Here is a 26,530-nt window from a genome sequence, read left to right on the forward strand (position 1 = left end):
ATTTCATCCATCGAGTAAAAAGAGAATGAGCGTAATGGCAGCAAGGATTGTTTCTCTCAGTGTTATTTATATGTCATGAACCTATGACAACATTTACATTTGTCTAGCACCAGTAACATAGTTAATTCTTTCAGGCCATTTTCTGTGTATTTTCCATCAGAGGCCAATACAGAATCACAAATTAAGATTTTTAAACAAGAAACCAAAAGCTTTGTCAATGTGTTATACTTTTGCAAAGGCTCCTTTTAAAAAATAAAGTGCCAAAGAGGCAAAGAGAAGATGAAATATTTATGGACAGAATGCCAGAGCTTAAAGCCTCATTAGCTGAAAACACAATGCCAGTGGTGGAATGGTGAAAATTAGGGACCTACAAGAGGCTTGAACTGGGGAACTGTTTAGACATCAGAGAATTATAGGGCTGGAGGAAGCTGCAGAGTTGGAAGGGAGAGGCCACGGAGGTATTTGAAAACCAGGACGATGGTTTAAGGTCAGCAAAGCCAGGAATGATGAATTACTGGGCATCTGTATTAATTAGGATGGGGACAGTCATGTTTTAGAGTAACTCATGTTTAAGGATGGTGGCAGACAAGCTAGGTAAGCATTGGAATAGTTGAGTAAAGGCCAAGGACAAGGGGTTCCCAGGGTGTTTACCTGGTATGGAGTTGGGTGATTTTATAAGGACATGCAACCACAGAGTTTCAGATGGTGTATGGTTTTTTTTAGATTAGATTAGATTACATTACAGTGTGGAAACAGGCCCTTCGGCCCAACAAGTCCACACCGACCCGCCGAAGCGAAACCCACCCATACCCCTATATTTACCCCTTACCTAACACTACGGGCAATTTAGCATGGCCAATTCACCTGACCCTGCACATCTTTTTGGACTGTGGGAGGAAACCGGAGCACCCGGAGGAAACCCACGCAGACACGGGGAGAACGTGCAAACTCCACACAGTCAGTCGCCTGAGGCGGGAATTGAACCCAGGTCTCAGGCGCTGTGAGGCAGCAGTGCTAACCACTGTGCCACCGTGCCGCCCAAATTATGAACATTGAAACATAGAAATCGCAGGAGTAGGCCATTTGAGTCTGTTTCACTATTCAGCATGACCATGACTGATTCTCTATCTTGTTTCTGTATTCCTTCTTTCTCTCCATGTCGCTTAACACCTATATAAAAAAAATCCATCTCTTTTTTTTAAATATACTCACTGACCCAGCCTCCACAATCTTCAATGGTAGCACACAATGTTTCTTTATCTCAGTCCTAAATGGTCTAACCCATATCCTAAGACTGTAATCCTGGTCCTAGACTCCCCCACCAGGAGGAACATCCTTCCTGCATCTAGTCTGTCAGCTCTGTTAGAATTTTATACATTTCAATTAGATCTCTGCTCATTCTTCTCCACTGAGTGGCTCATCTGGGACCATTTTCAATCTGTCTCCATCTGGAAATATTGCCATCCCTGGTACTAGTCTAGAGAACCTTCATTGTACCCCATCCTTGGAAAGTATATCCTGTTTTAGGTAGGGAGAGCACTAGCACGGTCTCACTAAGGCCCTTTATAACTACTGTTCTTAGTCTCAGGATTGTATCAGTATCAGTGCCACCCTTTGTGTGTAGAAGGGCTTTGTAAGATCATGCAAAATAGAAGCAGGAGTAGGCTATTTGTCTCTTTCGGCCTCTTCTACCATCAGTAAGGTCATGGCTGACCCTGATTAGGATTTTAACTCTATTTTACTGCCTACCCCTTTGACACCTTTGCACATCAAAAATATGTCTATCTCAGCCTTGAATATATTCAGTGATACCCAAATTAAATTGCTCTCCAAAGAAGAGAATCCCAAAGAATAACCATCCCTGGAGAAGAAATTTCTCGTCATGACTGCCTTAAATATGTTTTGTTTTTAAGTGGTGAACTCCACCAATAGTGTAAATATCTACTCAGCATCTATCCTGTCCAAGCCCTCTCAGAATTTTCTATGTTTCAAAAAGTTTCTCTTTCTTCTAAACTCCAATGAGTGTTGGCAAAAACCTACCCATCCTCTCTTCGTAAAAAAGTCAATTCATCTCAGGATTCTCCAAACTGCTGCTTTTGGGTTTGGGCACAGGGATTTTAAAATTTATCAACTATCTTCAGGTAGGAGGTTTGACCAAATTGTTAGGATTGTGGACGATGAAAACATGGAAATTTAATTTCTCATTGAGGTATTGGATTCCCCGGTAGCTAGTTCGAAGGCCTGACTGACCTAGGTCTTCTCCTATTTTGCATATTTCTATGTTCAGTTTGCAAAGCATTACTGAACATTTGGTAGTTTGGTGTCTGCCATTGATCCCACTGATTCCATTGCGATCAATGCTGGAAAGTATAACCAAATCTTCAAAATGTTTAATATAAATGAATATAGAGGAGAGTGCTCCATTTTCTTCCAATTATCCTATTTCCTTCCTTCCTTTATAGCTCGAACATTGCATGGAAAATTTGCACAAGCAGAAAACTGTGTTCTTCAAGAAAACTATAGAGGTAAGCATTTTATTTTAAATTCTTTACTGTCTGTAAAGAATTTGTGTTGGTCTTTGGTTTGCTGCTTATTGTTTTGTAAGATTTTTACCTGTGATTATTCACTACGTTAAACATTAAATTAGGGAGAGTCTGTTTTATATTTTTCTGGTGGAGAAGTCTTCAAAATAGGACAAATTAGCTTGCAATTTGGCTCAGTTCAAATATGTTTTGTTGCCTTTCATAATTTCCTCACTCTTTCAGGCAATGTATTCCAGACTGTCATAACCCTCTGTTGTGCAGTGATGTGTCCTTGTATTCCTCCTGTTTCTATTTAGTTCTTTTGGCAATTATTTTAGAACATTGGCTTTTGGCTCTGGCCCAGGTAGGTTAGTTTTGTGCCTATTTCTTGAATCAAAACCCCTTCGAATTTAGAATAATTCAGTTTGATCTTCTCTTAGCCTTCTCTATGGAGAGCAACTTTAGCTTCAACCCTGCTGCAAATTTTTCAGATACTTTGATACCTTCCTGAATTGTAGTGTCCAGAATTGTACACAGCATTCCAGCAGAATAAGTGGAAATCATAAAAGTTTAGCCTGACCTACATTTTTAAAGCACTTATTTACAAAGCCAAGTATTCAATACTCTATCTTGACTGTCAATTTAAAAGATTTGTGAATATTTACTGTCAAGTCCTTCTGCTCTTGACAGTCTCTGCTTAGAATTATACTATTTGTATAATGTTTCCTCTTCTAATGTTACTCCCAAATACACCATTTCAAGTTTTAGCTGCATTAGTTGCATCTTCCCCTCACAGATTTTAAAGTCTTCTACCACTGTGTTAACATTTACTACTTTATCAAGTTTTGTCTGACTCACAGACTTGAAAGTTGTAGCCCCTGTACCCAGATCCAGGCCACTTATGTATCGCTAGGAAAGCAATTGGACCTCCCCCGAGGGGTACCTATTACAAACTTTTCTCCAGCCAGAAAAATATCCATTCATGACTACCCTCTTCCTCTTAGATCAACTCAATTTAACACAAGAAGCCAAGTTCATCACACAAGCCAACCTTCTATCCACGACTCCATCTATGCTTCATGCTGCCTTGGGAAGGCAACCAACAACATCAAAGATCTCTGCCACTCCAGTCTTCCAACCTCTGCTGTCGGGCAGAAGGTACAAAAGCTTAAACATACGTACCAACAGGTTCAAGAACAACTTCTTCCCTGCTGTTATTGGACTTCTGAATGGACATCTCAAATTTTAAATTTAATGTTGACCCCACTTTTTGTGCCTTCTCTGCAGCTGTATCATTGTGTTCCTCGCTCTGTTCTATTGCCCAATGCACTTAATGATCTGCCTGTGAAGCAAAATGTTTCACTGTACCTAGGTATATGTGACAATAATAAATCAAATCAAATCAACTCAACTAGACAATTTAATATCATCTGCTCCTAAAGTTTACTCAATGATCCTCCCATTGAATCTGGGGGGTGAGGCAGAAGCATTGCTTCGAAGTGTGGCTGAAACACAGTTCACGTCTCACTGCAGCACAGAAGTGCTGATGACAACTGCTTTGTTACACTTGGACTGGTTTCTGAATTGTGGAGGTCTTTGGTGTTAAACACTTGCTGTCACAGTTTGTAGAAGACTGAGCAGGTTCAGTCTTGTCAATAGTGGCCTTCTGAGAGATGTTGAAGTCAATCGATGGTGTGAGTGTCAACAGGATTATACCTCTTTAACCTCAACGACCTCTGACCATCTTAAACAAACATGACCATAGTTTGTGGATGACTGCAGTGCTATAGCCCACTATCCATTCGATTTATGGGCCAATCTCGATCTCTTTACAAGGATATTGCCAGGGTTGGAGTGTTTGAGCTATAGGATGAGGCTGAAAAGGATGGGATTGTTTTCCCTGGAGCATCAGAGGCTGAGGGGTGACATTATAGAGTTTATAAAATCATGAGGGGCATGGATAGGATAAATAGATAAGGTGGCGGAGTCCAGAACTAGAGGGCATAGGTTTAGAGTGGGAGGGTAAAGATTTAAAAGGGACCTAAGGGACAACTTTTTCACGCAGAGGATGGTGTGTATATGGCATGAGCTGCAAGAGGAAGTGGTGGAGGCTGGTACAATTGCAGTGTTTTAAAGGCATCTGGATGGGTTTATGAATAAAAAGGGTTCAAAGAGATTTGCTGGCAAATCTAGATTAATCTGGATATTTGGTCAGCATAGATGAGTTGGACCGACGAGTTTGTTTCCCTGCTCTACATCGCTACGACTGTGACACTTCAATTGTCCATACAGGAGACTCTGCCTGTCCTTAAATATTCCAAAGACAAAAATCTTGTGCGTCATGCCATTTCCCTTTATTTGTTAAAGGATGCACCCTAATGTTACGACACGGGGTAAATTCTCCTGCTTAACTGAAAACCAGCAACACAGAAAAGATTTATCCCATGCAATAATCTGTGAAAATTCGATAGGTCAAGAACTAGTTAAAGTAAAAATTAACAACTTTATTTATTAAAGTATAACAGAGTATTGTTAGTATTAACTAACAACTATTTACAATTCCTTACTCTAACCTATCTTGAACCTTCCCTTCTATAATACTAGTCCGATAAAACTCCCGATTTACGATTTAGAAAACAACGCTTCTTATCACAAAACCAGGCAACTTTAGGTTCTCCTCTGTACTTCGGTTTTTTCTTTTTGAGGATTCTGCTTCACAGGTTACTGATTGATAAAAGTACTTTTAAGAGAGCTATTTTTCAGGCTGGTGGCTTAGCAGTTCTCCTCTCAACTGTTCAATTTTCCCTGGTCTTATACCCCCCCTCCCCCCCCTCCCCCCCCCACAAAGTATTGGATTGTGTTATTGGCGTTTCAGATTGGCAATATACTCAATTCAAACTGGATTGGAGATTGGTATTTTTCGGAGTATAATTTAAACTGATCGGCCTAATTTGAAACTGTTTTGTCGTTTCCACTCAAACAGCTACCCTAGTAGCTGGAGCACCTGTTACCTTGTATCTTTTTTCAGAACACTTGGTGCTGTCAGGTAGCTTTTGCTAGCTTTTAACTCTTACAAGTACAGTACACCCACATCTTCATAATACCCCCCCTTAAGAAAAAGTGAATCATCATAATGAAAAGATGTCTTCATTTTTTTTCTCTAATTTTTAAACACATTACCCTAACATACAGATAACTTTCAGATAAGTTCACCTTAACTTCTTCCCATATATCTGTGTAAATGAATAGTCTCATTCCTGTATTTAAAGCATTCTAAGAATGTAAGCCGATCGTGATCCGTGTACACAATCGTCTCCAACACATAGTTCATGCTGTAAGGTCAGTACCAAACTCAATAGTTCTTTTTCAATTGTGGAGTATTTCATCTGGTAGATCTTGATCATCTTCAAAAAGTAACCAAATGGCAGTTCAATCCCATCCTCATCTTCCTGCAGGAGTACAGCTCCAAATCCTTTGTCACTAGCATCAATGGCCACTTTAAAAGGTTTTGAAAAGTTTGGTGTAGCTAAAACTGGCTTGGTGGTTAATATGGCTTTCAAATGGTTAAATGCCTCCTGGCATGATTCTGTCCACCGAAACTTTGTGTTCTTCTTCAGCAAATTGGTTAACGGTGCCACTACACTGCTGAAGTTTGGAACAAACTTCAGATAGAATCCGCTAAATCCTAAGAATCAAAGCACCTCTTTCTTTGATTTTGGTTATGGAAATTCCTCGATGGTCTTCATCTTTGTGTTCCATGGGGTCAACCTTCCATGATCGATGCTATGTCCCAAGAACATCACCTCTGCTTTTGCGAATTCTGTTTTATTTAAGTTTATCACCAGTGTTGCTTCTCATAGTCATTCAAAGAGCTCTGGCTTAGAGTGGTGTTGGAAAAGCAGAGCAGATCAGGTAGCATCCGAGGAGCAGGACTCTAATCTTGACTCTAATCTCCAGCATCTGCAGTGCCCACTTCTGCCTATTCAAAGAGCATTGCCAATTGTACCATGTGATCTTTCTAGGATTTACTAAAGGTCACTAAATCATCCAAATAGATTGCACAATTTGTTAACCCAGCTACAACTCTGTTCATGAGTCTTTGGAATGTGGCGGGTACATTCTTCATTCCAAAGGGCATCACTTTAAACTGATATAGTCCATTTGGGGTTACAAATGCAGAAATGTCTTTCACTGTCTCTGATAAAGATACCTGCCGGTAACCACGCGTTATGTCCAACTTGGTGATGTAACTGACTTTCTTGATACAGTCCTCCAACCTTGGAATTGGATATGAGTCTGATTTTGTAACGGCGTTGACCTTCCGATAATCTGCGCAAATCATTGAGTCCCGTCTGATTTGGGAACTAAGACGATTGGTGAACTCCACTCAGTCTGGCTTGGTTCGATGATGTCCTCATTGAGCATAGCCTCCACCTCCACCTGGACCTGTCTGGCTCTGAAAGGATTAAGCTGATAGGAGTGTTGTTTTATCGGAGCAGTATTCCCTATGTTTACTTCATGTACAATAGCATTAGTCCTCCCCATCTAATTTTTACACATGTCCTTATAGTGCAGTAACAAATCTTTCAACTCACTCTCTCCTCTCTTTCTCTCTCCCTTTCTTTTCTCTCTCTTTCCTCATCCAGGAACTGTCTCTCTCTCTCCCTTTCTCTCTCTGTCTCTCTCTCTCTGTCTCTCTCTCTCTCTCTCTCTGTCTCTCTCTATCTCTCTCTCTCTCTCTGTTTCTGTCTCTCTCTCTCTCTGTCTCTCTCTCTCTCTCTGTCTCTGTGTGTGTCTCTCTCTCTCTCACTTTCTCTTTCTCTCCCTCTCCCTTTGTTTATCTTCTGACCCATTTTCCTCAATTGTAATTTAAGTTTTTCTACCTCTCCTGCATTTGCCTGTTTCTTTGACATACCTAAGTGTTTCAATAATTCCCTCACAATTTAGCTTTACTTTTGTCCTTAGTTAAACCCAAATCTAATTCCTTAGTAAGGCATTTGATAAGGTTCCCCATGGTAAACAAATGGAGAAAGTGAAGTCACATGGTGTGCAGGGTTTTCTCGTTAAGTGGATAAAGAACTGGTTGAGAGAGTAGTAGTTGAAAGGAGTTTCTCAAAATGGAGAAAGGTGACCAGTGGTGTTCCACAGGGATCAGTGCTGGGGCCACTGTTGTTTGTAATATACATTAAATGATCTGGAAGAGGGCATTGGTGATACGATCAGTAAGTTTGCAGATGACACAAAGATTGGTCGAGTAGCAGAAAACATAGGGGACTATCAAAGAATACAGGAGAATACAGATAGACTGGAGAGTTGGGCAGAGAAGTGGCAGATGGAGTTCAATCCAGGCAAATGTGGGGTGATGCATTTTGGGAAGTCTAATTCTAGAGTGAACTATACTGTAAACAGAACAGCCTTGGGAAAAGTTGATGAGCAGAGAGATCTGGGAGTTTAGGTCCATTGTACCCTGAAGGTTGCTGCACAGGTGGATAGAGTGGTCAAGAAGGCATATGGTATGCTTGCCTTCATCGGACGGGGTATTGGGTATAAGAGCTGGCAGGTCATATTAAAATTATACAAAATTTTGGTTCAGCCGCAGTTCTGGTCACCACATTACCAAAAGGATGTGGACACTTTGGAGATGGTGCAGAGAAGGTTTACAAGGATGTTGCCTGGTATGGAAGGTGCTAACTATGATGAGAGGTTGAGTAGGTTAGGTTTGTTTTCATTAGAAAAAAGGAGATTGAGGGGGGACCTGATTGAGGTTTACAAAATCATGAAGGGTACAGACAGGGTGGATAGAGATAAGCTTTTTCCCAGGGTGAGGGATTCAGTAACAAGACGTCAAGCGTTCAAGGTGAGAGGTAAAAGTAGGAAAGTTCACGTGGAAAGTACTTTACACAGAGGGTGGTAGGTGCCTGGAATGTATTGCCAGCAGAGGTAGTAGCGGCAGGCACGGTAGATTCATTTTAAGGTGTATCTGGACAGATGCATGAGTAGGTGTGGAGCAGAGGGGATACAGATGCTTAAGAATTGGGTGACAGGTTTAGACAGTAATTTGGATTGGCTCAGGCTTGGAGGGCTGAAGGGCTTGTACCTGGGCTGTAAATTTTCTTTGTTCTGATCAAATGAAAGCCCACTATAATGAGATTGTCTGTCTCTCACTGGCCTGCACTATATTCCATTAGTGTGGATTTGCATCTCTCTCATAACATTAAATCCTGCTTGAGAGGCTTGTCCTCACTGCCTGAGATTGCATCATCCACATTGGCAGGAGAAAGAGCGATCCATTGCTATAACCTAATGAGTTATTTGTATCAGGGTTAGAACCTTCCCATGAAATCTGTGCTTTGTGAATTATTGTTCATTATTTTGTATTTACTTTAGTCCAAGAAGACTTACGAGCAAAAATGTAAAGAGAAGGATGAGGCCGAACAGATGCTAAACCGAAGTTCTGGGATCAGCAATTCCAGACAGCAAGATAAAGTAAGAATCTCTTGTAACAACTCTGCTTTGTTGCTTATCCACTGAAATTGCATCTGTAATTCTGGATTTGTTGTTCACCAATCATGGGCAGTATGGTGGCTCAGTGGTTAGCACTGCTACCTCATAGTGCCAGGGTCTAGGGTTCAATTCCTGCCTTGGGCGACTGTGTGGGGTTTGCACATTCTCCCTGTGTCTGTGTGGATTTCCTCCCACAGTCCAAAAATATGCAGGTCAGGTGAAATTGCCCATAGTATTAGGTACATTAGTCAGAGGTAGGTGAGTGGGTTACTCTCTGGAGGGTCAGTGTGGACTTGTTGGGCCGAAGGGCCTGTTTCCATACTGCAGGGAATTTAATCTATTTTACTTCCCTTTAGCCTAAGTTGGAATATTTGTACATCTTTGGGACTTGTCTGACTGTCAGCGAATTTGGTTTAACAGTTCTGAAAGATAAAGGAAAAGATGATTTAAGATAAAAAGATACTCATCAGCATAATGGTCAGAACCAATCAGTATCACTTTTCCATAGGTTCTAAGATGCTGAAACTCACATGCATGGCACGAGTTATTACAGAATGATGCAGATACTGACTCCTCAGAATTTTGTAATGTGAGAGAGGGAGTGCTGTGGGCAGCGGGGGCTGTGTTGAGGGAGTGCCCTGGACTGCCAATACTGTGATGGAGGCATGCTGACATTTTCTTCATAATTTAGTTAGATTAATGCTAATTCTGTCAGTAATGCCAACTCCCACATTTTTGTACACTGATCTTGTGGCATTGATTTTACTTCTTCAATAATAATTTTTCTTCTCCTTTTGTTCAATTTGATATAATCACTTGTGTATATTTACATTCCTGATGAAGGGCTTTTGTCCGAAACGTCGATTTTCCTGCTCCTCGGATACTGCCTAACCTGCTGTGCTTTTCCACCACCACTCTAATCTAAACTCTGGTTTCCAGCATCTGCAGTCCTTGTTTTTACACTGTGCATATTTACAGTCAAGTCTCTGAATAAAAAAGTAGAGAACTTTCCTTAAGGTTTTGGAATTGCAAAGTAGCAAATGAACCCACTATTTTAGAAAAGAGCATGGGAAAACCAGGGACCTAAAGACCTGTCAGTCTTCAATAAGTAACAGAGAAAATGGTGGCATCTATTATAAAGGATGTGGTACACAGACACTGAGGTAATATGATCTGACTGGACATAGTCAGCATGGATTTGTGAACGGGAAATTGTGTTTGACTAACCTGTTGGAGGTTTTTGAAGATATTATTAACAATGTTGATTAAAGGAGAATTACTGGGTGTGACATACTTAGCTTTTTGGAAAGCTTTTGATAAAATTCCCTGCAGAAGGTTGTTATCAAAATTAAAGCACATGGATGGTACATAGGAGATAATATGACATGGATTGCAGATTGGCTAGCAGACAGAAAACAGAGTAGGAATAAATGGTTTGTTCTTACATTGGCAGTCTGTGACTATCTGGGTTCCACAAGGAATGATTGTTGGGCCCCAACTGTTCATGATATATATTGAATGGTTTGGAGGTGGGGACCAAACATAATATTTCCAAATTTGCAGATGACACAAAAGTAAGTGGGAGCACTTGTTGTGAGGAAGATGTGAAGTGGCTTCAGTAGGATGGGCAAAAACATTGAGATGGAGTGCAATATGGGAAAATATGATGAATAGATTTGTGGAGCATTACTTAACTGACAAGATATTGGAAAATGTAGATTGCAAAGGGACATAGGTAACTATGCCAATACGTTTCCAAAGGCACGTGCAGGTGCAGCAACATATTAGGGAAGATTGTGGAATGTTAGCCATTATTGCAAGAGGATCCGAGTGCATCTGTGAATTCTTTCTTCAATTGTATAGGAACTTGATCAAATAACACCTAGAATACCGTGTGCAGTTTTGATCTCGTTATCTCAGAAAATATATTATTTTCATAGAGAGAGTGCAGTGAAAGTTCACCAGCCTTGTTCCTGGGGTGGTGGGATTGTCCAATGAAAAGAGACTGGGCAAACTGTGATCTAATTGAAACTTAAAAAGTATTTAAGGGGTTAGACACGGCAGTAAGATGTTTCTCCTGGTGGGGGAGTCGAGAACCGGGAGCACCATTTTAAAAAGTAAGGGGAATATTACTCAATTCTGACATAAAGAGATTTTGTTTGACTCTGAATGTTATGAACCTTGGAATTCTCTACCATAGAGTTCTGTGGATGCTTCAACTTTGAGTATGTTTAAGGTAAAGATTGATAGATTTCTGATTACCAGTGGTGTACAGGGTTGTGAGGATGGAGTGTGTAAAGGTATTGAAGTGTTGGATCAGCTATGATTGTATTGAAGGGTGGGACAATCTCAATGAGTTGAATGGCCTATTCCTGCACAGTGCCTTTTCATTCCGTCAGGGTATCCAAAGTATTTTGGAGAGAATGAAGTGATGTTGATTGAGTATTAGATATTGGCCAGAGTCCTGGGTTAACATTGCTGCCCTACAATAGTGTTCTGGAATCTTGTCCCTGGGACAGTAATCCTAAGATAGGAATAGAAATAGCTGTTCAGTCCATCGAGTCTGCTCTGCCATTCACACAGCTCATGGCTGATCTGATCATCCTCAAATCAACTTTCCTGTATATTTTCCCTTCGATAAGGATCCTAAACTATTCACAGTATTCCAGCTGTGATCTGACTAGAGCCTTGTATACTTTCAGCAAAACTTCCCTAACTTTTTGCACCAGTTCCTTTGAAATAAAGGCCAACATTCCATTTGCCGACCCTAATACCTGCTAAGCCTTCGCGGTTCATGTATGAGGACACCCACATCCCTCTGTGATGTAGCTTTCTGCAGTCTTTCTCTATCTTTTTTATTCTTTCACCAGATGTGGGTGTCACTGGCTAAGCTAATGTTTATTACCCATCACAACTGCCCAGCGGGCTGTTTAAAGTCAACCACATTGCTAAGGGTCTGGAGTCACATGTAGTCCTGACCAAGTCAGGATGGCAGTTTCTTTTGTTATCGACTCGGCCAGACCACTCAAAAACATTCGTAGCAGGCAGCCCAGACCATAACATTGCAATTTGTTTCGGTAAGTGTACAGTGAAAATTACCCAGAGTAAGTTAGTGAGGTTGACTACCAGATTTTAAAACAGACAAAAACATATCGCAAAATTACACAATGAAACACAAAGAACAAAATAAAGAACCCCTACAGAACACAGTCTATCCAAACTAGACTTAAGTATGCTGTTCTGAATATACACAACAGTCCCAATAAGTAAACCCCTGTAAAAAACAGTTTTAAAAAAAAAACAAGAAACAGATGCTTACAGGTTGAAGTTAGAAGGGCAGAGAGTGAGCCTGTCACACAGTCAACTGCTGAACTCCCATCTAGTTCTGGACTGAACTGCTCAGCTAGAGAGCTGACTTGCTCCCCTTTCATTCTACAGGTCACTTCTAAAACATGACCACTTCGGCCTGAAGTCTCATCTGTTTATATATAAACAAAAGGCCTCTCAAAGTCCTTTTCATCTCGTACCAAACTAGTCTAATCAGAGCCCGGGCTGATTATGACCCCTCTAAAAAAACCCAAGGACATAGTATCCTTGAGAAGGAACAGCTTTTATAAACAAAAGGAACAGCTTTGTGACGCTTTCCTGAAAAGGCATTAGTGAACCAGATGGGTTTTTCCGACAGTTGACAATAGTTTCATCATTAGACTCTTAATTCCAGATATTTATTGACTTCAAATTCCACCATCCACAATGGCAGGATTCAAACCACTCCCAAGACCATTACTGGGGTCTTTGGACTAATAGTCTAGCAATAATAGACCACCTTATCTAAAATAAAATTTAAATTTAATTTAAATAAATTTCAATAGTATTTACTCCACTCGGAGCCTGGAATTAATACCTCATCTGAAAGGTGGCATCTTCCGCATTCAGAAAATTATGGGTTACCAGTTCAAATCCCACTTTAGAGGCTTGAGCATAGCCTTTGAGGCAGTGTGAAGGTCTGAAGATGCCAAGGCGCCATCTCACTGGCCGTCGTGGTGCATCCAGTGATACTGCAACCCAGGAGGTAACTTCAAGTGGAAAAGAAAGAGAGAGAGAGAGACAGTTGCTGGTCTCAGTATATCACCTTACTGTTTAAGGCCATCAATATCCTACAATGGTCCCATGACTGAGAGTTTGATGAGACACTGGGCATGAGAATATTTTAAGTTGTGTTGCTTTTTTTTTAAATTGTTCCATGTGATAATATTCTGTTTTCCAGTTGCAGTCAAAAGCAAACCAGAGTAAACAAAGTGCGGAAGATGCTGGTAAGTGAAGCAACAATAAAATGATTATAGGGATGGGGGAGAATGTGTGAGTGGAAAACTGGACATGCCAAACCTTTCTCACTTGTCACTCCTAAAATACAGCTCCTTCCAATTAAATGGCTTGCATTCAGACCTGTAAATTCTCCTCCCAACATTTCATTGATGAGCAATCTGAAGCACAAAAGGGTCTTGGGAGTCCTAGTTTAGGATTCTCTTAAGGTTAACATATAGATTCAGTTGGCAGTTTGGAAAGCAAATGCAATGTTAGCATTCATTTCAAGAGGGAGGTCAACTAGGAGAAAGTGAGGACTGTAGATGCTGGAGACCAGAGTTGAAAAGTGTGGTGCTGGAAAAGCGCAGCAGGCCCAGCAGCATCCGAGGAGCAGGAGAATCGACGTTTCGGGCATAAGCCCTTCCTGGTTTGCTACACTTTTCCAGCACCATACTTTTCAATTCATTTCAAGAGGGCTAGATTACAAGAGCAGAGATGTACTGCTGAGGCTGTATAACATTCTGGTCAGATTGCATTCGGAATATTCTGAGCAGTTTTGGGCTCTGTGTCAAATGAAGGATGTGCTGACATTGGAGGGGATCCAGAGGAGGTTTATAAGAATTATCCCGGAGATGAAGGGCTTGTCATATGAGGAGCAGTTGAGAAGTCTGTGTCTGTACTCAATGGAATTCAGAAGGATGAGGCAGCATCTCACTGACACTTGCAGAATACTCAGAGGTCTGGATAGAGTGGAGGTGGAGATGATATTACCACTAGTCGGAGAGACTAGGACCCGAAGGCATGGCCTCAGAGTGAAAGTATGATCCTTTAGAACTGAGATGAGGAGGAATTTCTTCAGCCAGAGGGTGGTGAATCTGTGGAATTCATTGCTGTGAAAGGCTGTGAAGGCCAAGTCATTGAGTGTATTTAAGACAGAGATAGATGGGTTCATGATTAGTAAGGGGATTACAGGGCGAAGGCAGGAGAATGGGGTTGAGAAACATAATTGAATAGCAGAGCAGACTTGATGGGCTGAATTCAGTTCCTCTGCCTTATTGTCTTATGGAAACACAGCCAAAGTGAATCCAGCCACACTTGCTTCAAGTACGTATAATCACAGAAAGAGAGAAATTAGGAGCTAGAGCAGGCTATTCAGCCCCTTATGTCTGTTCACCATTTGATAGTTGATCGTATCATAGTTGATCTGACTGTATCTTCTGCTTTTCTGTCTGTCCCATATATTCTCTGACTTCCTTAACACTCAAGTATCTATCCAGTTTTAAAAATATGCATCATTTCCACAGACAAATGATTTTCTGAGAGAGAAAATAAATTTGTCTAATCTCTATCTAAATAAATTGTACTCTTAATTTTAAACTGTGTTCATGTCTCCTCCACAGGGGGATACATCCTTTCAGTACACATCTGTCACGTTTTGTCATAATCTGACATATTTCAATAAGATCACCTCTCATTTCTCTAGCCTACAGTGGATATGGGCCCAACCCACCTTAATTTTACATAAGAAATTACCTGCATTCCAGGAATCAGTCAACTGAATTTTCTCTGCACTGCTGTCAATGCAACTGCATCCTTATGGGAGAGTGGCTCAATGGTTAGCACCAGAGTAACCTCTGGCAACTGTTTGCGTGGACTTTGCACATTCTCCCTGTGTCTGTGTGAGTTTCCTCCGTGTGCCCCAGTTTCTCCCAACGCTGTGCAGGTTGGATGGATTGGCTGTGGGAAATGCAGGATTACAGGGATAGAGTATGGGGGTGGATTTGGGAGGAATGATCTTTGGAGAGTCAATGTGGACTCGATGGGCTGAATGGCCTGCTTCCACACTGTAGGGATTCTACAATCCTTTATTAGGGCGATCATAGAACATAGAACATAGAACAATACAGCACAGAACAGGCCCTTCGGCCCACGATGTTGTGCCGAACATTTGTCCTAGCTTAAGCACCCATCCATGTACCTATCCAATTGCCGCTTAAAGGTCACCAAAGATTCTGACTCTACCACTCCCACAGGCAGCGCATTCCATGCCCCCACCACTCTCTGGGTAAAGAACCCACCCCTGACATCTCCCCTATACCTTCCAACCTTCACCTTAAATTTATGTCCCCTTGTAACACTCTGTTGTACCTGGGGAAAAAGTTCCTGACTGTCTACTCTATCTATTCCTCTAATCATCTTATAAACCTCTATCAAGTCACCCCTCATCCTTCGCCGTTCCAATGAGAAAAGGCCTAGCACTCTCAACCTATCCTCGTACGACCTATTCTCCATTCCAGGAAACATCCTGGTAAATCTTCTCTGCACCCTCTTCAAAGCTTCCACATCTTTCCTAAAGTGAGGCGACACAACTGCACACAGTACTCCAAATGTGGCCTAACCAAAGTCCTGTACAGTTGCAACATCACTTCACGACTCTTGAATTCAATCCCTCTGCTAATGAACGCTAATACACCATAGGCCTTCTTACAAGCTCTATCCACCTGAGTGGCAACTTTCAAAGACCTATGAACATAGACCCCAAGATCCCTCTGTTCCTCCACCTCACTAAGTACCCTACCGTTAACCCTGTATTCCGCATTCTTATTTGTCTTTCCAAAATGGACAACCTCACACTTGGCAGGGTTGAACTCCATCTGCCACTCCTCAGCCCAGCTCTGCATCATATCCAAGTCCCTTTGCAGCCGACAAGAGCCCTCCTCACTATCCACAACTCCACCAATCTTCGTATCATCTGCAAATTTACTGACCCACCCTTCGACTCCCTCATCCAAGTCATTCATAAAAATTACGAACAGCAGAGAACGCAGAACTGATCCCTGCGGAACTCCACTTGTAACTGGGCTCCAGGCTGAATATTTACCATCTACCACCACTCTCTGACTTCGACCGGTTAGCCAGTTTTCTATCCAATTGGCCAAATTTCCCTCTATCCCATGCCTCCTGACTTTCCGCATAAGCCTACCATGGGGAACCTTATCAAATGCCTTACTAAAATCCATGTATACTACATCCACTGCTCTACCCTCATCCACATGCTTGGTCACCTCTTCAAAGAATTCAATCAGACTTGTAAGGCAAGACCTACCCTTCACAAATCCATGCTGGCTGTCCCTAATCAAGCAGTATCTTTCCAGATACTAATAAATCCTATCCCTCAGTACCCTTTCCATTACTTTACCTACCACCGAAGTAAGACTAACTGGTCTGTAATTCCCGGGGTTATCCCTATTCCCTTTTTTGAACAGGGGCACAACATTCGCCACTCTCCAGTCCCCTGGTACCACCCCCGTTGACAGTGAAGATGAAAAGATCATTGCCAACGGTACTGCAATTTCCTCTCTTGCTTCCCACATAATCCTAGGATATATCCCATCAGGCCCGGGGGACTTGTCTATCCTCAAGTTGTTCAAAATGTCCAACACATCTTCCTTCCTAACATGTATCTCTTCTAGCTTACCAGTCCGTTTCACACTCTCCTCTTCAACAATACGGTCCCTCTCATTCGTAAATACCGAATTTGTAAATTACATCCTAATGTAAAATACAGTAACTTAACCTATACACTCCTCAACTCACTGCTATCCTTGTGCATATCTAGCAGTCCCTTAAATATCCCAAATGGCTCTGCTTCCACCACCACCGCTGGCAAAGCATTCCATGAATTCACACCTCTCTCTGTAAAGAATGTACCTCTGACGTCTCCTTTATACCTTCCTCCTGATATCTTCAAATATAACTTCTCATACCAGTCAATCCTGCCCTGGGTAAGAGTCTCTGGCTATTGACTCAATCTATTCCACTCAGTATTTTGTATACTTCAATCAGGCCTCCTCTCTTCCTCCTTCTCTTCAGAGAGAAAAGTCCGAGCTTATTCAACCTTTCTTCATAAGGCAAGCCCTCCAGTCCAGGCAGCATCCTGGTAAACCTTCTTTGCACCCTCTCCAAAGCCTCTGTATCTTTCCTATAGTAGGGTGACCAGAACTGGACACAATATTCCAAGTGTGGTCTCACCAGGGACTTGTACAGCTGCAGCAAAACCTCACTGCTCTCAAACTCGATCCCCCTGTTAATGAAAGCCAAAACGCCATATGCTTTCTTTACAACCCTATCTACTTGGGTGGCAACTTTGAGGGATCTATGTACCTGCACACACAGATCCCTCTGTTCCTCCACACTGCCAAGAATCCTGTCTTTAATTCTATATTCAGCATTCAAGTTCGACCTTCCAAAATGCGTCACTTCGCATTTATCCAGGTTGAACTCCATCTGCCATTTCTCAGCCCAGCTCTGCATCCTGTCTGTTGCGCTGCAGCCAGCAGTAGCCCTCTATACTATCGACGACACATCCAACTTTTGTGTCATCTGCAAATTTACTAATCCACACCTCAACCTCCTTATCCAAGTCATTTATAAAAACTACAAAGAGCAGAGGCCCAAGAACAGAGCCCTGCAGGACCCCACTCAACACTGACCTCCAGGCAGAATACTTTCCATCTTCAACTACTCTCTGCCTTCTGTCAGCCATCCAATTCTGAATCCAGATAGCCAAATCTCCCTGTATCCCATACTCCCTGACTTAAGAATGAGCCTACTATGGGGAACCTTATCAAATGCCTTGCTGAAGTCCATATACACCACATCCACTGCTCGACCATCGTCAACCTGTCTTGACATCTCCTCAAAGAACTCAATAAGATTTGTGAGCCATGACCTGCCCCTCATAAAGCCATGCTGACTACATTTAATCACACTATGCTTTGCCAAATAGTCATAAATCCTATCCCTCAGAATTGTTTCCAAAACTTTGCTGACCACAGACGTACGACTGACTAGTCGGTAATTGCCAGGGATTTCCCTATTACCCTTCTTGAAAAGAGGAACAACATTCCTTCCGATCCTCCAGTATGACTCCCATGGAGAGTGAGGAGGCAAATATCCTCGCCTGCGGCTTAGCAACCTCCTTTCTCACTTCCCGGAGTAGCCTAGGATCAATCTTAATGTTTTCCAAAATTTCTAGCACATCAACTTCATCAATTTTGATCTGGTCAAGACTGTATCCCAGCTCCTGTAAGTTTTCATTTACAACAAGTCCCTTGTTTGCTCAGACTCCATGCACAAGTTCCCTCCACTATTCCTGATTGGCCTTACCTTCTCCCTGATCATTCCCTTATTCCTCACGTATGAGTAAAATGCCTTTGCGTTCTCCCTAATCCTTCTTGCCAAGCCTTTTTCGTGCTCCCTCCTGGCTCTCCTCAGTCCGTTTCTGAGCTCCTTTCTAGCAAGACTGTAATCCCTTAAAGCTGTGCTATATCTCTGCTTCCTCCACCTTACTTAAGCTGCCTTCTTCCTTTTGAAGAGAAGTTCCTCTGTTCTTGTCATCCAAGGTTCCTTAATCTTACCCCCTTCTTACCTGTCTCAGAGGAACAAATTCGTGCATCACTCACAACAACTGCTCCTTAAATAGTCTCCATGTCTGCTGTGCCCTTTCTGTGGAACAATTGCTCCCAGTCTGTACTTCCCAACTCCTGCCTGATAGTGTCATAATTTCCTTTTCCCCAATTAAATATCTTCTCTTGGTAATTGCTGATTTCACTCTTCAAGGCTATGCTAAATGTGAGGCAGTTGTGATCACTTTCACCAAAGTGAGTCACTTTCAGTGAGTCGTGAGTTCATGGAATGCCCTGCCAGTAGCAGTGTGGACTCTCCCTCTTTATGGGCATTTAAACGGGCATTGGATAGGCATATGGACGATAGTGGGCTAGTGTAGGTTATATGGGCTTGGATCGGCGCAACATCGAGGGCCAAAGGGCCTGTACTGCGCTGTATTTTTCTATGTTCTATGTTCTATGCTCTCCCACCGCAAGATAGGACACCTGTCCTGGCTCGTTGCCGAGCACCAAATCCAAAATGGCCTCTCCCCTCGTCTGTCTGTCTGATCACTGGTCTAAAATAATGCTTGACATTTGGAAAAGTGATGCAGATGCGTGTTGAATGATCTTGTCTAGAAAATGGACCTCTTCTGCAAACACTTGAATAGATCATTTTTCACATGGACACATCCTCTTTTCACTTTTAATTCTGAATTTTAAAACCTGGTCAGTGAGCAACCAATCCCGAAGATGGATCGCTCAGCTCAAAACTAAGAAATAACATAAATTAATGAGGACTGAAGATCCAGGATGTGCACTGTCAAACCTCAGTGGCAAACTAATTGATTTTATAATACACTCGTTCCTTGAGTCAAGCCTCCCAGTCTGCTAGGCTATTCAATCTTGAAGTTCCTAATTCAGAAAGTGGAATTACTTGGCTGCACAGTACAGATCTCCCAGCCATGGGGTACAGTAGCAGGCATGAGCAGTTCTGAGAGGACTCAGAGTTATAGAGACATACAGCATGGAAAGGCACCTTTTGGTCCAACTCTTCCATGCCAACCAGATTTCCAATGTATTCTAGTCCCATTTGCCAATACTTGGCCCATATCTCTCTCAACCCTTCCTATTCACATACCTATCCAGATGCTTTTTAAATGTTGCAATTGTACCAGCCTCCACCACCACCTCTCGCAGTTCATTCCATACATGCACCACCCTCTGTGTGAAAATATTGCCCCTTAGGTCCCTTTTTAAATCTTTCCCCTCTCACCTTAAATCTGTGCTGTCTAGTTTTGGATTCCACTACCCTTGGGAAAAGACCTTGGCTGTTCACTCAATCTATGCCCCTTCATGATTTTATAAACCTCTATAAGGTCACCTCTGAGCCTCTGACACTCCAGGAAAAGTGGCCCCAGTCTATTGAGCCTCTCCTGTAGTTCAGTGAAAGTCATGGCCTACTGCTGCCCTCCCACAGAGCTGTACTTTGCAACATTGCTAATGGCATAACTGCAGCAAGATGAAATATGCCACTCGGGTAACTTTCTACTTGCAAATTAATACTTTTAAAAAATGTTGCCTGGAGAGTTGAACTTGAATATTGTTGAAAGAGGAACATTTTCCAAAGGTTTTTGTCAATTGCTTATCAGGACAAATACTAGAATGCCAATTTTCAAATGCTCACTACAATTTATATGCCAGGAGAAAAGGCATTTGAGGCATTGCCATGGATAAAGCAACAAAGCAGGGCCATGGAAAGAAAATCATGCACTCTGGTGCTTCTCAGTATTGAGGGCATCACCCCCACGTTGGGGGTCAAGTGCATATAAGTTGTGTTTTTGATTCCATCATCCAAACTGTGAATTTGGTCCCCAGTGGTCCCAGCATTGATCCTTGTGGAATAGCACTTGCACCTTCTGCATAACAACCCTTTACTCCAACTCCAAGCTTTCTGTCTGAATTCAGCTGTCAATCAATTCTTTCACTTGTGTCCCAACTCTACTTTCTGACTTTGTTCATTAGTCTTCTATGGGATACCTGAGCAAAGGTGTCTTGAGATTGTTTTCCAAAGCCTTCCCCCTTTGTGAACCATTTTGAAGTTTGAAAATTTCCATGAGTCCAAACCTGTGAAGGTGAGGGAGTCACCCATGCCAGTAGGGTAGGACAGAAACTGTAGAGCTGTCCTCCACCTCACCCTCACAGCTGTACAAGGGAGAAGGCTGGAGTACATGGGAGATTAAAGAGCGTTGTGTGAGGAGGGGGAGCTATGAAAGGGGAAGTGGGGAGTGTGGAAGTAGGGATTTGGGAAGGTGGGTAAGGCAAAGACAAGTACAACCTTCCAGACCAGTCAAGGGCACTGCACACGGTCAGGTGTCTGGTCGGGAAAGTCTTATTCTGGGCCTCTCAAGTCTAAGGATTGGGGCATGGTCAGTCCATTGGCTCTACAGTAGGGTTTTGTGGATAGTGCTGGTAAATGGGGAAATATTTAGGCACCAATCAGGGGTCTGGACATGTCCTACTCAGGACAGTCTGCTCAAAACAATTGAGGGGTTGGGTCATAAATTCATACAGCCTCTTTGGTCCAATTTTGTCCATGCTGATCAAGCTTCCAAAACTAAACTAGTCCCACTTTCCTGCATTTGGCCCTTATCCCTCTACACTTTTCCTATTCGTGAACCTGTCCAAATGTCTTTTTTTAAATATTGTAATTTAAAATGCCTTCCATTTGCACTGGAAGTTCATGCCACGTATGAGGCACCCTCTCTGTGTAAAAAAGTTGTCCCTCAGGTCCCTTTTAAATCTTTTTCCTTTCACCTTAAAAATATGCCCTCTAGGGTGGTCCTTCTTGTGCCTTCCATTTCTACGTAAGTATCATGGGGAGGCTTGTAGAACCTGCAACAGAAGAGAGATAAAGCAAATGAGAGAGAAGGCATCCAGCCAGTGGTTAGAAGTGCTGTGCAATGATTGAGACGGGGAGCAGGTTTAATGGGAAAATGGCAGAGTGGTATTTACTCACTTGGTGGGACTTGGGTCTCTTGGTCTTCACCTGCAAGCAGGAGAATGTAAACAGAACTGTGTACATGAATGTTCAAAAAAAGCCTTATTTACCTGTGCCACCAAAAGTGATCACAATATGTTCTCTTCCTTCTCTTCCTCCCAGTACAACGCCCTGCTGAAGGGCACACGCACACGCGCGCACACACAGAACACAGTGGCATGGCCTCCTCTGCTTGTCCTCCAGGAGGAGGACTCCTCCCCTTTGTGCCACCCCATCAACCAAATCCTCCAGTTTATTGTCGGAAAATCCTCTTCTCCAACATGTTGTAACTGTGTGCCCAAACAGGGCGGCTGTGGATTACCAGTGCATATGCGAACACACAGTGGTGTTTTAAAGATGTTGGGGACTCAAGGGATGTGGTATTTTGGTGGATACCCTCTGAATGGCAAATGTTGTGGGAACAGCATGAGGTAAAATAAAATGGAAATCATATGTAGGTAGGTAATTAATGAGGTCAGTTGGGTAAGATGGAATGAGAAAACAAGACCTCGTGATGAAAAGCCTTAAAATTGTTAATTATTTTTAATTGTTATTGGCTATCATTTGGGATACTATCTGATCAGATCTAACTTATTAGCCTAAAGAAATCTAACTTAGACTTTGCCAAAAAAACCCACAAGGTTCAGCCCATTGTGGCTACTCTGACGTTTGCTGCAGCTATAATATTAGACAGATTAAATTGGAAGATGTGCTTCCGATGTTCAAGTTGTTTCTGTATTCATAAAGGGCTCTGACAGCTATGATTCCTTAACCTGACCTTGAAAGATTGCAAAAGTTATAGAGTAAGTAACAGGAAACAGAATGGGCAAGAAACATAATAAATGGCAGATGTCTAACCTCAGAGAATTTGCTAAGACTGAACCCATTTGAAATAGAATACCCAGACTTTCAAAAGGCTTCTGAATGACATACTACAACATGCGCTTTATTACATTCTAGGCTAATTAGTCGCTGAGCAAATGGGTATCAAAGGTAGACTAAACACATGATTCCCCCTCTCCAGTTGAATTCTAGTGATATATCACGCTTTAGCTCTCACTTTGGGTAAGCACTAGTTTTCAAATACAAAAATAGGGTGATATGAGGGACCCTTTCATCCTGCAATATGCCTGCTCTCTGCCAGCATGTGGGTCAATAAATGTCCACACATCCTGAAAACACTCTCTCAAATTCAAGTCACAGACTAAACTATTAGCTAAATGGAACTAGAATAGAGCAATGACTCACAAAGCAAAAATACACCTCCCCAGAATTTGCTCAATAGTGATTAGGAGTGGAATGCAAGTCACTTTCTCCCCACTACCTCTAACCAGGTCAGTGGTCCTGCAGTGTAAGCTAACTCATTACAGACTGGGGTTATCTTTGACTCTCTTCCTTTGTACAGCTCGGCTGAGCCCTTAATCAACAAATGTTTTCCTGCAAAATGATTTGCATTTGGTTTATGATGCATGTGGGCTCTTTGCATGCTCGCACATTCAAGTAAAGTTGCTTTTTGTAACGTCAGAATGGCTTATTTATTGGCACTACCTGTAGTGAAACCACCCAGAAGAAATTTTGCTTCTTTGTAATTTTTCTTCAGACTGTTTCCAATCCTTTTCTATTTTGATCATTATGATGAAAAGGAACAGTTCTTGCATTTCCTAGGAACATTGGCACAACAATAGACCATTCAGCCCATCAAGCCTGCTCCACCAATCAATAGACTCGTGGCTGACTGAACACTTCAACACCTTTTACAAACATTATCCCCATAACCCTTTCCACCACTGATAATCAGAAATTTATCAGTCTCTGTTTTGAAAGCTCAGACTTTGAGTAAGTTTACAACGCTCTGCAGCGTTCCCTTGAGTTTTCGCCAGGCTCCTGAAGTCCATGCACAGCAAAGACTTCTTCCAGAATCAGATGTCATGCAACAATAGGCATGTGGTGCAGATTGCCATGTGTGTGCAGCTCCATATGAACATTGGTCCTCTGGGGTAGACAATTCCAAAGATTCTCTGTCTTAAATGATAATCCACTTATTTTTAAATTGTGCCCCCTAATTTTAGACATCCAAACCTGGGAAATATCTTCAAAGGGCTAGACAGCATAGATGCAGTTAAGTATCTTCTAGGTTTCTTTGAGATTACCTCACATTCTATGAAACAGTGGAGAATACAGGTCTCTGAATTATCTGGATAACAAGTTCACCTACGTCAGATTCCTGTTTATTGACTACGGCTTCAACACCATTATCCCCTCCAGACTGATCTCAAAACTCCATGACCTTGGTCTTGGTTCTGCCCTCTGCAACTGGATCCTCAGCTTTCTGACCCACAGGCTGCAATCAGTGAAGGTAGACCACTGCTCCTCCTCCTCAATAACCCTCAACACTGGAGCCCCTCAAGGATGCATCCTCAGCCCCCTACTGTACTCCTTGTACACCCACGACTGTGTTGCCAAATTCCGAACAAACACCATCTATACGTTTGCTGATAACACCACCGTAGTAGGACAGATATCTAACAACGATAACAACGATTAATTAATCAGTCAATCAATTTGCTCAATTTCTGTCATGGGACAGCTCCACCATCCTAGGAATAGGTTTGATGACCCTTGCTGCAGTCCCTCTGTGGCAATATTATCTTTCCTGAGATTAGGAGACAAAAAACTGCCTATGGTACTCCAGATGAAGACTAACTAATAATTTTCATAATCTAACTGAAGTACAGAAATGCAGAATGGAGACAGAGGGCTTGGTGACATGGTGCAATGAGAGCAACCTCTCTCTCTACGTCGGCAAAACTAAAGAAGTGATTATTGATTTCAGAAAGAAAGGAGGATACCACACCCCTATCTATGTCAACAGAGCAGAGGTAGACAGGGTTGAGAGTGTCAAGTTCTTCAGAGTGACGATAACAGACAACCTATCCTGGACCTCCCATGTAGATGCGACATTCGAGAAGACATACCAATGCCTCTTCTTCCTCAGGAAATTTGACATGTCCATAAGGATTCTTGCCAACCTTTACAGATGTATCATTGAAAGCACACTGTCTGGATGCCTAATGGCCTGATTTGGCAACCGCTCTGCCCAGGACCATAAGAAACTACAGAAGGTTGTGTGCACAGCCCAGGTCATCAATCTTCCATCCATGGACTCCACTTAAATGGCTCTTTGCTGCAGAAAGGTTGCCAACATCATCAAAGACCCACCGCACCGTGGTAATGATCTCCTACAACCACTTCCGTCAGGCAGAAAATACAGAAGTCTGAACACATGCACCAGCAGGTTCAGGAACAGCTTCTTCCCACCTATTATTAGACTGATGAATGGACTGTCTAGCCTCAAATAATGCTGACCATGCTAATGTTCATCTTGCCTCGCACATGCCCTGTGCAATGTAACCTGCATGCCTCTGTCTAAGTCTTTTTGATCTGTACATCCTTGATCTGCCTGTACTGATCGTAAACAAAACTTTTCACTGTACTTCAGGACACATGACAATAAATAAATTAATTAATCAGTCAATCAATTTGCTCAATTTCTGTCATGGGACAGCACCACCATCTAGGAATAGGTTTGATGACCCTTTGCTGCAGTCCCTCTGTGGCAATATTATCTTTCCTGAGATTAGGAGACAAAAAACTGCCTATAGTACTCCAGATGAAGACTAACTAATAATTTTCATAATCTAACTGAAGTACACAACACATTTTATTGTGTCTGCTATAAACTCACCTATGTAAACAAATGTCAATACTGTCCAGCAAGTGTAATGGCGGTTCAATAGGGCAGAACCGTGGTTCAGTGGTTAACATGTTGCCTCCCAGCACCAGGGACCTGGGTTCGATTTCAGCCTCTGGCGACTGTCTGTGTGGAGTTTGCACATTCTCCCCGTGTCTGTGTGGGTTTCCTCCCACAATCCAAAGATGTGCCAATAAGGTGAATTGGCCAAACTAAATTGCCCATAGTTTTCAGGGATGTGTAGGCTAGGTGCATTAGTCAGGGGAAATGTAGAGTAAAAGGTATAGGGGAATGGGTCTGGGTGGAATACTCTTCAGTGGGTCGGTGTGAACTTGTTGAGCCAAATGGCCTGTTTCCACACTGTAGGGATTCTAATTCTAATTCTAATCCCAGCCTCGATCGTCTGTCAATATGGAGTTTGCACATTCTCCCTGTGTCTGCGTGAGTTTCCTCTGGATGCTCTGGTTTCCTCCCACAGTCCAAGATATGCAGGGTAGGTGGATCGGCCATGGGAAATGCAGGGTTACGGGGATAAGGTAAGCGGATGGGTCTGGGCGAAAAGCTCTTTGGAGAGTTGGTGTGGACTTGTTGGGCCAAATGGCCTGTTTCTACACTGTAGGGATTTTATGATAACCAAGCTCCTATACAATTAAAGCAAGACTTCTATACTCCTGTACTCAAATGGCTAACATTCCTTTCCCACCCACTTGTTAGCCTTCAGTGACTTATCAATAAGGACACATTGGTCCCTTTTGTATATCTGCACTTTTCAACCTCTTACCACTTAAAAATAAACTCTGTCATCTGATTCTCCTACCAAATTGGATGACATCAGATTTTCCACATTATATTTCATCGGCAACCCATTCACTAAGCTTGTCCAAGATTCTATACATTTTCCTCACAAAACACATTAGGTTTGTATCATTTGAAAATTTGGAAATATTACATTGGACCCCACCTCAAGATAAATTTTATACAGATATATATATTGTGAATTAAGTACTGGTCCTTCAGTACC

At 42.2% G+C, this 26,530-nt stretch overlaps 1 protein-coding gene across 2 annotated transcripts in view; it reads left to right on the top strand.

The window, feature by feature from the left end:
* The window catches only part of pstpip2 (proline-serine-threonine phosphatase interacting protein 2), a 135,016-nt gene that overhangs the window by 72,296 nt on the left and 36,190 nt on the right, over positions 1-26,530 (top strand). For both annotated transcript variants that reach the window (XM_043713091.2, XM_043713006.2), the window contains exons 6-8: positions 2,463-2,525; positions 8,910-9,008; positions 13,294-13,339. In XM_043713091.2, the coding sequence (XP_043569026.2) occupies positions 2,463-2,525; positions 8,910-9,008; positions 13,294-13,339 (208 nt within the window). The remainder of the gene's footprint in view (positions 1-2,462; positions 2,526-8,909; positions 9,009-13,293; positions 13,340-26,530) is intronic.

This window comes from Chiloscyllium plagiosum, unplaced genomic scaffold, assembly GCF_037043375.1.
Source record: "Chiloscyllium plagiosum isolate Xiang-an unplaced genomic scaffold, Cpla_swu_hap1 HiC_scaffold_1, whole genome shotgun sequence".
Taxonomy (NCBI): Eukaryota; Metazoa; Chordata; class Chondrichthyes; order Orectolobiformes; family Hemiscylliidae; genus Chiloscyllium; species Chiloscyllium plagiosum.